Source organism: Agrilus planipennis, unplaced genomic scaffold, assembly GCF_000699045.2.
Source record: "Agrilus planipennis isolate EAB-ADULT unplaced genomic scaffold, Apla_2.0 scaffold126, whole genome shotgun sequence".
In the NCBI taxonomy this organism is placed as follows: domain Eukaryota; kingdom Metazoa; phylum Arthropoda; class Insecta; order Coleoptera; family Buprestidae; genus Agrilus; species Agrilus planipennis.
The window spans coordinates 2,314-14,818 of record NW_020439036.1 but is presented as its reverse complement, the minus strand read 5'-3'; the positions used below and the strand labels follow the sequence as shown (position 1 = coordinate 14,818).

Below are 12,505 nucleotides of genomic sequence, written 5' to 3'. Positions count from 1 at the left end.
GAGTAACGTTCATGTCTACTAATACATTAGTTGAAAAACAAAATCAATCCAATCAGTTGACATTACTTTGTTTTCATATGTTTTTTTACTAAAAGTAATTTGAAAAACGCCATAATTTAATTTGTAATTTTCATCAAATTGCAATTAACTTTTATTACATTTTCTGAATTGAAGTTGAACGCTTCTCAAATTCTACATCAGCGCCATCGTAGTATTGAACAGTAAACTAGTTAAAAACTTTGCTAGTGACTTATCTATGCTGGCGATATACAGACCATACTTTTCTATGGACCACATACAGACCATAGATAATATAGACCAATACCAGCCAATACAGGCATGTACAGACTTGAAAATCACTGCGCAAATCGCAGAATTAATATGGCAGAATAAGTGATAATTTGTCGCACTATGACAAGATGTTTAATAAATGTTAATAATATTGTTAGAAGTGGGTGTATTTGAAATTTTTATCTTATTTATTATAATTGTTTTTTCCGTTTTAGGGCATAAGTGATACGTCTACAATAAGATATACATGCAAAGCAGTTTTTAAAAGCAATGTCACTTTTTTACTTTTGTTAACTGAATCGGGATAAGAAAAAAACATAAACAATGGAACTTGAAGACTCCGGGGGCATAGGCCAGGAAACTATTTATGGCACCCACGAAGATTCTCGCGTGGTTATGTCTGAGAAAGTGCAATCACTTGCTGGAAGTATCTACGAAGAATTTAAACGTATGATTGCGCGGTATGATGAAGATGTTGTTAAAACTTTAATGCCACTTCTTGTCAACGTGCTGGAATGTTTAGACTCTGCCTACCAAGCAAATCAAGTAATATAGCTTATAATTCTTTATGAGTACAAAATATAAAATCATTTGACTTTTTAGGAACAGGATGTTGAACTAGAGTTGTTGCGTGAAGACAATGAACAGTTGGTTACCCAGTATGAAAGAGAGAAAGGGGCAAGAAAAACTGCAGAACAAAAACTGTTGGAATTTGAAGATTCTGCTGAAGGTTAGTTCATAGTTAAATAAATTACTTTTGCTTAAATTCTCATAGAATAAACAAGAAAATTTTTAACTTATTTGTTTATTTTAATTTTAGGAGAGCGTAAAGAATTATCTGGCAGACTTGAATCTCTGGAAAGCATAGTAAGAATGTTAGAATTGAAACATAAAAATTCAATGGAACATGCAGGCAGATTGGAAGAAAGAGAACAAGAACTAAAGAAAGAATATGCAAAGCTTCATGACCGTTACACTGAATTGTTTAAAACCCACATGGATTATATGGAAAGAACAAAACTAATGCTATCTAGTCAGCAACTTGTGAATGAAAGGGCTGAAGTGGGACGAATTAATTCAAATCAACTTAATATGGGCAGAAGTTCAGGACCTGTCTCATTTGGCTTTGCTTCCTTGGAAGGTGCCGAAGATGGTGTCGACAGTGTGCCAACCTCACCAGTTAGCAGTAGTCATTCTTNGTCAGCACAGGGCAAAGTAGTATTACGTAGTTAGTATCAGCAATTTCTTATGCTGAAGTGTACGATGTGTTGCATACCTATTTACAAACAATTCATTTAAATTTAATTTTTCAACACAAAGAAAATGATTACACAAATTGTTCACAAAAGTGAATTTTGACCACTCAAAGCAATGGTGCTAACAGTTTCTAGCTCACAGTGTCTGATAGGGGGGAAGAACTAGTATTCTTTAATGGAATAGATTAATTTGCGTGAATGAAGATCAGTTTTTCTATATATTTGATTTAATCAATTAAAAAAATTAAATAGTAAGCTGGACTAGAAGCTAATGATTCATTGTGTGTGTGTGTGTGGATTTAAAATTAATAATGGTCATTTTTCTTTAATATTTTTTAGGAACGTTTCATCGAACTGCAGGAGGCGGTCCGCTGGACGGAGATGATTCGTGCGTCGAAAAACGATACCACCCTAGACAAAAAGAGCAAACAGAGTATTTGGAAATTCTTCAGTAATTTGTTTACGAGCTCGGACAGACCAACACGGCCGTATGTTTCGCCTCAGCTTAGGTATCAGTCTAACACGAATCAAGTGGCGCCGGGAGTAGTAAGAACCGCACTTCCTGCCAGAGGCGGACAGGATTTTTTAGAAACGGAGCTGGGTACGGAATTATGATCTGTTTGAGTTTTTTCGACTACAGTTTTTACTATCTCACATTAAATACTACTGTCAATTGTCTGTGATAACAAATCGGTTATTTTATACTTTACATTTTAATTTTTATTTCTAGCAGTAAAGTGACGTCCTTCTATGTCGTCGTCGTTGTTGTTGTTGTTATTGTTGTTGTTTAGTCGTTTTATATGTTTCGCGCGTGTTGAAATGATTTTGCTTCTCAATCGTTATGGAAATTTTTCATAATTTTTGTTTCTATTGTTTGAGAATATTTATTTTCGTTGCAGAATTATCAATTGTCTTATTGGACTGTTATCGTCAGTATTATGAGTAAATTAAAATTAAAACCCGTTGTTTGTGAGATTATGTTTCTCATCTGTTTGAAGTTATACTTCTTTTGGCGATTTAAGAGTAAAATTTCAACATCAAACGAAAGTTGCGTACGCGCATGTGACCAAAATTCAGCAGCGTGACTACGATTTGTGCGAGATCAGAATTGGTTGCTTTGGTCTCGGCGATCGTTGCTGTTCACTGATAGGGGGTAAGTTTACATCCCGGCCAGTATAAACAGCGATGCACTGTGAGAGTATTTAAATACATAATCAAAAGCATTGTTTAAATAAATACATAATTATTATTATGCATATATCGACTAAAATATATGTAAAAAGAAGTATAATTTCTACCAAACGTACATGAGTATGTACCAATTTTTTCTGTCCTTTTTTGGTATTTTCTTTTCGGATAAGAAACTGCAGTGTGCCTTATATGGTGGTTATTTGAATAACATAACAGGTTGTTACATCGCGTTTTCCTTTTACCTAAAATTTGTAGTGAACTTAATTCATCAATAGTTAATTATAATTTTCTATATATTTTGTTTTGTTATTCTTAAAGGTGTGTTAGTGAAACAAGTTAAACTGTAGTGATAAATAGTAAAAGCACAAAGTCTAAGTGAAAGGTATATTTATATTAATACTATTTGTGTAACTGACTGGAAGAGAGAAGTGCTTTGGTGCAGAAAATTGTTATTTTTATTAAAATGAACAATTTTTCTTTAAATTGTGCCATAAATTGTTAATTAATTTATAATATTCAGGTAGTCTTTTGTTAATATTTACTATATTAGTTACTAACTGATACGTTAGCCAATAGCTACAATACAAATAAATTAACAATTTTTATAAAGTAACATTTTTTATTATCAATCATCCAAATGAAAAAGTTATTTTCTATATAATTTGATAATTATAGGCGTGATGAATCTAATTAAATTAAAAATTCACAACTGGCGAAGTGTTGGCGAAAATACTCGTTATTTCTGAATCATTTGAAAATTTCATAGATTGTAGATTTATGTCACAGTGCGCAAATAATAATTAAGAGCTAAGAAAATGCAAATTAATTTTTGGGAATAAAACTTATTTTTTTTTTTATTTTTTTTTATTACATGCATAAATCAAGGTAAACATTATTTTCCGTATTAAATATTTTGTTTTTGACTTGTTTTAATTAACTAAGACATATTTTATGATTAAATTTTCCGGTAACTTGTTCGTTTGGATGTATTACATAGATCAAAGCTGAGCCGGAATGTTAAAACATTTTTTTTGTGTTGTATTTGACTGAATTATTTCTTCTAGTCATAGGGCGTTAACGTCTGACCATATATTTTATGTTTCATTTTGCTTTTATTTAAGTTGACTGTTGGTTTTTATAAACATTTGAGAAGTTGTTGTTGTTGTGAACTGTCTCCGTATTTAAATATAGACACGGTTTACAAGACGTTTTTGTTGTTTTATTATTATTTAATTTTCGTGTTCTTCGACACATGGGAGAAGAACTGGGCCTTAAATGATGCCAGTGTGTCTTTCGTTTGTTATTAGAAAAGAAAACGGGCAATTGACAGTAGAACGTGTTTCTCTTGTAAGTAATTTTTGCGTGTTCTTCCCATTTTTTTTTGTTAATTTTTCTTTTTCAGGCCAGGGTTCTGAACGAGTGCTGGCTCGGCGTGCATTTGAAAGGAGAGAACAATATAGACATGTGAGGGCGCATGTGCGGAAAGAAGATGGTCGGCTACAGGCCTATGGATGGAGTTTACCGAGTAAGGGAGGGTCGGCTAATTCGGCGTCTGGAGTAAAGGCGTTGACTAATAGTAGCCACAGCGTTCCTGTACCTGTTCCGGTTTATTGTAGGCCTTTGGCCGAGAGTCAGCCGGGAATGAAGATTTGGTGCGCTGCTGGAGTCAATCTGATGGGTGGATATACCAAAGACGGAGGATTGATGGTAAGTACTCATTCTTAACTTTTTTTTCCAGAATTTTGTAAAGTTGTGAATATAAGAAAGGGTTAAATAAAATAAAGCCGTCAGGGTGGGTGAAGACGGTCACCCTTCTCACCACCCTGCTTCACTAGCTTGTGAATTGGAATTTCGGGAGTTTTAAAGGGTTGCTTACCGTATACTAATAAGTCTGTTTAGCAAATTAATGTGTTGTAATAATTAATGATACAATATTTTTTGTTATCGGAAATATCTAAACTTTTATGAAGACTTTTGAACCTAATTGATACTAAATTTCTTTGTAAGGTCGGGGGTAGTGTGTTTTATTCAGACGAATCGTCGGTTCAGAACGAAGTAAATAGTGAGGTGGAGAGTTTAGATAAAGAATTGAGAGCCAATCGTGAGGCTGCCGTTCTTGAAACGAAACTCTCCTCGTTGGTATGGATATGCACGTCAACGCATAACGCCAGTATTGTGACGGTAATTGATGCGAACAATCCTGCCGAGATCCTGAACAGTTTTGGCGTCTGCACGAATCATCTGCTGTGCATTGCAAGCGTTCCGGGCGCAAGTCCCGACGACTATTCTCCAAACGATGATGCTTACGAGATGGTAGAACGATCGGAAGTCGCTGTTATTCCCGAAAACAAAACGGAAAATGTCGAAGACGATGCCAAAGAAATTATTGACGATAGCACAAAATATGATAGTGCCAAAGAAAACGAAAAAAATGAAATAAAGGAACAGCAGCAAGAAAATAAACCGGTAATTAAAATGCGATTTTTAATTTCCTTTAAGTAATATTTTCTGTTGATATTTTGTAGACTTATAGGGTAACATTTGTTGAACACAACGAAACAGTTTACAATAGGAAGAAACACCGGTCTGAAGAAAAGTCTCATGAATGCGAACAGTCAAATGATAATAGTACTGAAGGGGATTCATCTCCGAAAAATTCCCCGGTTACTGAGAACAGTCCTGTTAAATCTAAAGAGAAGAATGATTTTTCAAAAGAACAGGAACTTCGAGAACATCGGGTCATGTCCAGCGTATTGGCGACCATGTGGTTAGGTGCTCAAAATGGAATACTCTACGTCCATTCTTCGGTCACGAATTGGAACCAGTGTTTACATTCTGTCAAACTAGACGACGCTGTTATTAGCATAGTGTAAGAGTCAAACCCTTTGTATTATATACATATGCTTTTTTGATATGTTTGTTTAATTTTAGTCACGTAAATGGTAGAGTTGTTGTTGCTTTGGCTGACGGAAAGGTAGCAGTGTTCCGACGAAATTCTGAAGGCGAATGGGATCTTTCAAAATACCATCTTGTACAACTGGGACCTCCGCAACAGTCAGTTCGTACCCTTTGTGTGGTTGGTGATAAGGTGTGGTGTGGTTATCGAAACAAAATTCATGTTCTCCACCCTCGGAAACTAGAAGTCGTTTATTCTTTTGAAGCACACCCCAGAAAAGAAAGTCAGGTAATTTTTTTATTTTTATCATAATCCTTTTCTTTCTTTTTAAGCAGTCATTGCCTGTTTATCGCAGATCCAATCGTAGGTTCTCGGTCCACCACTTTCTACATCTTTCAAAAGATCTTACTAGCGACATCTTCAATCTTCATTCACCCTGTTAATCTGTTCATTTTATTCTACTTTTCGTTTATCGGTTAACACGTTTATGTTAGGAACTTTTTTATAATTTTTCTTATTAATTTGTAAGTATAAAAGTCTTGTTTTCAATTTTACTGTTAAAATAGGGTTTATTNGATAAAAAAACGACTTCTCGTTTTGGCTTTGTGAGATTGGCAGGCAGATGGTGTTTTAAGCACACATGTATAACACGTTTAATAGCTTTAATCAATATTTTTTTTAATGATTTAACCGGATTGCTTTTACAGCAGCTTGTCCATCAATTTTTTCCAAATTAACTATGTAATACTGTAGAAATATATCGCTCGAAAGGTGGAGTAACAGGTTTTCCTGTTTATTACATTTATTGTTTGTTTAGGTAAAACAGCTAGCATGGTGGGGAGAGGGTGTTTGGATTTCAATTAGGCTAGATTCCACTCTAAGACTCTACCATGCGCACACCTATCAACATCTTCAAGATGTTGATATAGAACCCTATGTTAGTAAAATGTTGGGTAAGTCTAAATGTATTTTTACCGCTATAATTTCAAATATTTCTTGTTTTTCTCCTGCAAATTATGGAGTTAAATTCTCTAAACTTTTAAATTTTGTTCAGTACGTACTCATTTCAATTGGTTATTTATTTTAATAAAAAAGATGTAGAAAACTAATTTTACTAGAAATTGTAGGAAAGTTCAAAAATAAATTATTGAAATTATCGCAACGAAATGTGTCTGATATTTTTCATTTACTTGGGCGATAAAATATTGTTTCATTTCAAGATCCGCTTTTTAATTTTTTTTACACCGTATTTTTATTTTATTTATAGGTACTGGCAAACTAGGATTTTCGTTTGTACGAATAACAACTCTTCTGATCTCGTCAAACAGGCTGTGGATTGGCACTGGAAATGGTGTCATAATTTCCGTACCAATTAGTGACTGTGCTAGTGTGAGCGGAAGCTCTAGTGGGGCTATAGTATTACGAGGTAACAGTATAGGCGTAGGCTCCACGCCCAGTGTTCGCTCGAATGCTCTGCCATGGAGCTACATTCCATTCTGTACCATGGCGCATGCCCAACTTAGCTTCCATGGACATCGTGATAGCGTTAAATTCTTCGTTGCTGTACCAGGGAGTGGCGGTAAGTTTATTTTTGGAGTTTACTCTTAAAAATAGTAAAATAGAAGTTTTATGGTAAAGTTGCACGTAAGTTTATTTTCATAGCAAAAGAGACATGATTGAAATTTAAAAGTTGGATTATTGTTTTATCTTTTTTGTAGGTATGAGTGCTGCTTCTACACCCTCTGAGGCACATTCTGCTGCATTGTCTCCAATCGGTGGACCTCCCAAGACTTCCAGTGTGATGCTGGTTATGTCTGGGGGTGAAGGTTACATTGACTTTAGATTGGGTAAGTGAAGTTAATTATTTGTTTGTTAGTTTGTTATGGGACTTCAATCATTTTCAATGAGTATTATGTTAGGAAACAATTTTGAGTATAAGATAGAACAGAAAGTGTAATTAAATTTTTAGATAAATATATGCGACATAATTTATTTAAGGCGGTCAGGTTACTTACGAATATGACTTTTGATTAAGATTAAAATAAAAAACTAGGGTCGATAAGAGTAAAGAGAAAATGGCCCCTATAACAGTAATCTTAATAAGTTTACTAAAATCATTTTTATTATTATTTTTTAATTAATTGTTCCTTATACATGTTCTAATAATTCATAACATTTAGGATCACTCCGATAGTTAAATGCAATTATTTTGGCGGCCCAACTTTTTTATTTTTTAAAGAACGGTATGCCAATCCTCTAGGTGCATGGGAAGTAGCTAAATATCATTGTATATATTATGTGTATAAAATATCTGATCAGCTGCTCTGGTAATTGAAAATTGGTTGTTAATATAGTAGTTTTAGTTTCAGACAGTTCTTTTTATCTGACTGCCAAATTAATTAAAAGAACGGTGTGTTAATCCTCTAGGTGCATGAGAAGTAGCTAAATATTATATGTATAAAACATCTATTCAGCTGCTATGTTAATTGAAAATTGGTTGTTAATATAGTAATTTTAGTTCTCAGTCATCTGACTGCTTTAAAAATTTAATCATATTTCTCAATGTTTCCTTGTAATATCTTGTTATTTACACGTTTGTAGATTTTATTTATGACCACTAGATATCCGTACGTAGATTTATTAATAATTAACGTGTATATATAAATACGTAAGAGGTATAAAGAAGTATGTAGTATAAAAGTTTTTATTGCACATTACTAACTCTATTACATGCACGTTTAAAGGATTTCTCTTTATCTGTCTGTCTACCTTGAAAGTTTTCCACGATTAATAAAATTAACAGTCAGATTTATTACTTGGGCCATCGGGAGCTCCTGGGAATGTCGCGTATTTTATTTGGTTGGTTTTTTAATATCTTGTCTCTGTCTTGTTTTCTTCTTTTGTCTTGTCGAAAGTCGTGGGTGAATTTTGAACGAATTTCGGAAATTTCCAGATGAAGATGCTAATGAACCGAAAGACGTAGCTTCACATCTTCTTATTTGGCAGCTCATGTACGATATTCCTGAGAGTTCCACAGGGTACGTTGCCAATTTTATGATTTCTATGCCGTTTGTAATTCTTTCATTTACTTATTGCACTTTCCATGGGACAAAAGATGAAAACGACTGCTAGAGCGCACATTTTTTTTTCCAATGCCGTTATGTATGTTATTATTTAACATTTTTCGTTATTATGCAAGACAAAGAGGGAATAAAAAACAAAAATTCATTGGAATAAAGGAAAAAATGCAATAAAACCAAATTATTAGGATCTAAATTTATTTCTTAAAAATTTAGAAACACTTTTGTCTAGGATTTTTTGCAATAAATTATTATTTGATTAGGTGATGGTGAAATGGAGGATAGTGTAATAGAGCAACAGACAGCTGAGGATCCGGATGTCTCATCTCAAATTGAAATAAAAGGGGAGAAGAGCCACTTGATTATATGGCAGGTATCGTTGGCTTAATATTCTTAAAATTAAAAAAAAGATAAAAAAACGACTTTTCGTTTTGGCTTTGTGAGATTGGCAGGCAGATGGTGTTTTAAGCACACATGTATAACACGTTTAATAGCTTTAATCAATATTTTTTTTAATGATTTAACCGGATTGCTTTTACAGCAGCTTGTCCATCAATTTTTTCCAAATTGACTATGTAATACTGTAGAGTAATTTTACTATTATTATACAAAAATGTAAAGAGTAGTATCATTTTATTTATTATTGTGTATACTAGCATAAATTTGTATCATATTTTATTGCTTCATAATGTAATTATGAATAGTTTGAATAGTTACGTTGTTATTTTATTATGTAATAAATTATTATTTATTATACCGTATATATTGAACTACTGAAAGTTTATTACAGTTGCTCCTTTTTTTGATCCTAGAATTACATATATTTATTAGTCAAATGTATGTATATTACAAAATTATTGTTCTTTTTTTCTTAAACAGGTAAAAGTATGTGCTTCACTTCCCTCTTTTGGTTAACAGTTTTCTAAACAACTTAAAACTTAGAAGAATCCAAACCAGCTCATCTTTCAGTAGATTGTTGGGTAAGTGATTTTTTTATTCTCTATCATTGCAGAAATAATGATTCATACAAAAAAAACCAACATTTCATATTGGCTTATACAAATACAACTAAATATGTAATTATAAAATAATATGGTAATGAACTGTGTCATTATTCTGTATATTGTTGAAAGTTACAAGGAGTTATGTGTAACATATATCTATTGCACTTAACTCTGTTCCACCACACTTGTATCACATTTTATATTATACATTTTCAGAGATAGACTTTTAAACTTATACAGTAAACATACAAATGCAAAAGAGAAATATTTAATGTTCTTTTGAAACCATATGCCTCATTAAGTTGTTGACAAACTTATCAATCTTTCTAACATCTTGGGCAATTTCAGTTTTGAATTGCAGACACTGTAATAAAATAGGATAGATAATAAATTAACTTTTATTAAGCAGTTAATGGAAAGTAAACTTACAACTACGTTGTCTGTCATTTTTAAAACTAGAACGTTCTTGGAATGAACATATTTCATACTGTAACGAACTTTATCTGGCGACTGTAAATAGAGTCTCTCTGCAGCCTTTTCGAATTCTTCCCATGACTTTAAATACGTCATATTAATTACACATAACAATTTAAGCAAGCCAATTAATAAACAAGTAAACTAGTTGAAAAAATATGTTTCTAACGTCCACATAACTGCTGCGTAAACGAACATAACCTCTATTTTGATTTGTCAGTTTGATTTATTAATCTATGGTTTGATTCGTTCTTTTTATTCGTATAGTATAAGACCATTAAATTTATGTAGCCAATCGTTCATATTTTACCATAAATTCCAAACTGTATTTACACCTTTCATTGCTATTAATAACGAAAACAGATTCAAAAGAATATTTTTGGGGTCACAATGTAAATAGACAAGTTAATTTCGCAATTATTGATACTTTATGTTATCTTATTCTGGTATATTACACTTTAGCCACTACCACGATAATTTCTATGGAGGTTAATAAATACTTTGAATATAGCGGTGAATTCGAATTGAAAACAAAAAATGTAAAACCATTTACATCAAGTCGGTCAAATTAAAAGTACCAGTTAGTAATTTATCATGTTAAACTAAATAAATTTATTTCTTATTTCTCTGAAACAAATAAAACAAAGTATTGCTAATATTTGTTTATTATATTTATTCAACCAATCTAGATACTTAATAGTAATTCGGAAATATTGTTTGCGTATATCACAGATCATGTACATGGTATTACTCGAATTTTCGTAAATTTTTGCTGGAAAAAGAAGAAAATCTAGGAAACAAGAATTTTATGAGATGAGTATCGTGTATATTTATATGGTTGTGAATTACATTGTTTTTTATTTTATTGTAGACAATACGCAGTATTTTATTTGTTTATTCGCCTGCGGAGATTCCTCCCCAGTGTTTTGGGTTGTTGGCTATGGACGTAGGCAGAATCATTCCTTCCAATTCATCAACTATATGTTGGAAAGGTAGGATTAATTTTTTTATCTTTTTCTTTAAATTTAAACTTAATTTCTCCTTTTTCAAACGACCTAAAATCCAAAGTGTATTACTGTGAGGCATCACTAAAAAGAATTTTATAGTTGCAATTTGCCGGGGTACCGTTTCAACCTTCAATTTAAAAATGTCGTTTCTATTTATTGATAAACTCCCTTATTAAAGGAGCTGAAAATATCAAATTGTATGAAATTTATCAACCCTGAATTTAAAACCGTTGATTGATAAAATAATTTTTCCCTTTTTAAACCCGCTGATAGTAACAAACTTTATTAAAATATGAGGTATCAGTGACAATAATTTTATAGTCAGAAATTGCTAATTATGTTGCTAAAATTTACTAATGAATATTTTAGAAGCTATATTTTTGAAAACGGAATTTAACACGCTGTTGTAATTGCGATGAGAATACGCTGCAGTACATTGGGTTGCCTATACTAAATAGTATTTAAAACCATATATTTTTAATTCAAATTATCGTAGTGCCTTCGCGGGAAATTAATAAAGGCTTGCGTTGTAGTCTAGATAAAGATGAAGTTGCACAGTGGTAGTCAAAATTTGTGAGCAGTTAAATTTTTCGATTTAATGAACTCGTTTATCTAAATTTATTTAGTACATAGGTAGCTCAAGAATGTATGTATGATTTCATTACACTAAACACTGTTAATGTTGATTAATAGTTCTCATTTGTTTTGAATATTCGTCTGATCTGGGCATTTTTACGTTGTATACTGTACACTACGATTTTTAATACGATTTCTGATAGAGAATGATTAACATCCTTTAAAATGCGGACAGGAGACTATTAATGTTATTTGGAAAAATTGTGCTGTTTATTTTTCAATTAAGTATTCTGTTATTAAGGAAGATGAGAGTATAAAAATAAAACAAAGAGTAATGGCCAAGAAGATGATTCTTAACGAACAAAGCGATGATTTTTTAGTCCTCTTATCTAAATTCTGCATTTTACTTTTGCATTTTTAAAAATCATTGCATTTTATTTTAATAGATCTACAATTGTACCATTCTCTCCAAGTGATATCTGTTTGTCTTCGTCTTAATCTCCCTAACGACCTTGTTTTTCTATAATTGCGTCATTTACACATGTGTATGATAAACTTTCTGGGTAGAACCATAAATTCCTACGTTATGAATAATGATTGGATTAAATTGAAAAATGAAACAGTTTAATTTTGTAGAAATGCCTGAATATTTTAAAACGTATTTTTTCGTTACATGGAATATAGGTAGGGCTGATAACAATTTTGAATTAAAAATTTGAATTAAAAAAAT

At 32.1% G+C, this 12,505-nt stretch overlaps 2 protein-coding genes and 1 long non-coding RNA gene across 4 annotated transcripts in view; 2 read left to right on the top strand and 1 right to left on the bottom strand.

Annotated features, from left to right (window-relative positions):
• Positions 1-1,886: 1,886 nt before the first annotated feature.
• LOC108736227 (C-Jun-amino-terminal kinase-interacting protein 4) lies at positions 1,887-9,484 on the top strand (the record flags this gene model as incomplete). Of its 2 annotated transcripts, XM_018468577.2 has the most annotated exon segments (10): positions 1,887-2,148; positions 4,141-4,445; positions 4,746-5,204; positions 5,264-5,607; positions 5,670-5,922; positions 6,452-6,587; positions 6,902-7,213; positions 7,353-7,481; positions 8,588-8,672; positions 8,978-9,070. In XM_018468577.2, coding segments are annotated over 10 exon segments (2,289 nt in total), but the record flags the coding sequence as incomplete, so codon positions are not given.
• Positions 9,485-9,687: 203 nt separating this feature from the next.
• LOC108736229 (signal recognition particle 9 kDa protein) lies at positions 9,688-10,411 on the bottom strand. The gene is made up of 2 exons (XM_018468579.2): positions 10,148-10,411; positions 9,688-10,082 (listed from the first exon to the last, which is right to left on the bottom strand). The coding sequence occupies exons 1-2, from the start codon at positions 10,286-10,288 to the stop codon at positions 9,987-9,989; spliced, it is 237 nt and encodes a 78-aa protein (XP_018324081.1). The 5' UTR covers positions 10,289-10,411; the 3' UTR covers positions 9,688-9,986.
• Positions 10,412-10,914: 503 nt separating this feature from the next.
• The window catches only part of LOC108736230, a 3,698-nt gene continuing 2,107 nt past the window's right edge, over positions 10,915-12,505 (top strand). Inside the window, exon 1 of the long non-coding RNA XR_001937700.1 lies at positions 10,915-11,184. This is a non-coding gene — a long non-coding RNA (uncharacterized LOC108736230). The remainder of the gene's footprint in view (positions 11,185-12,505) is intronic.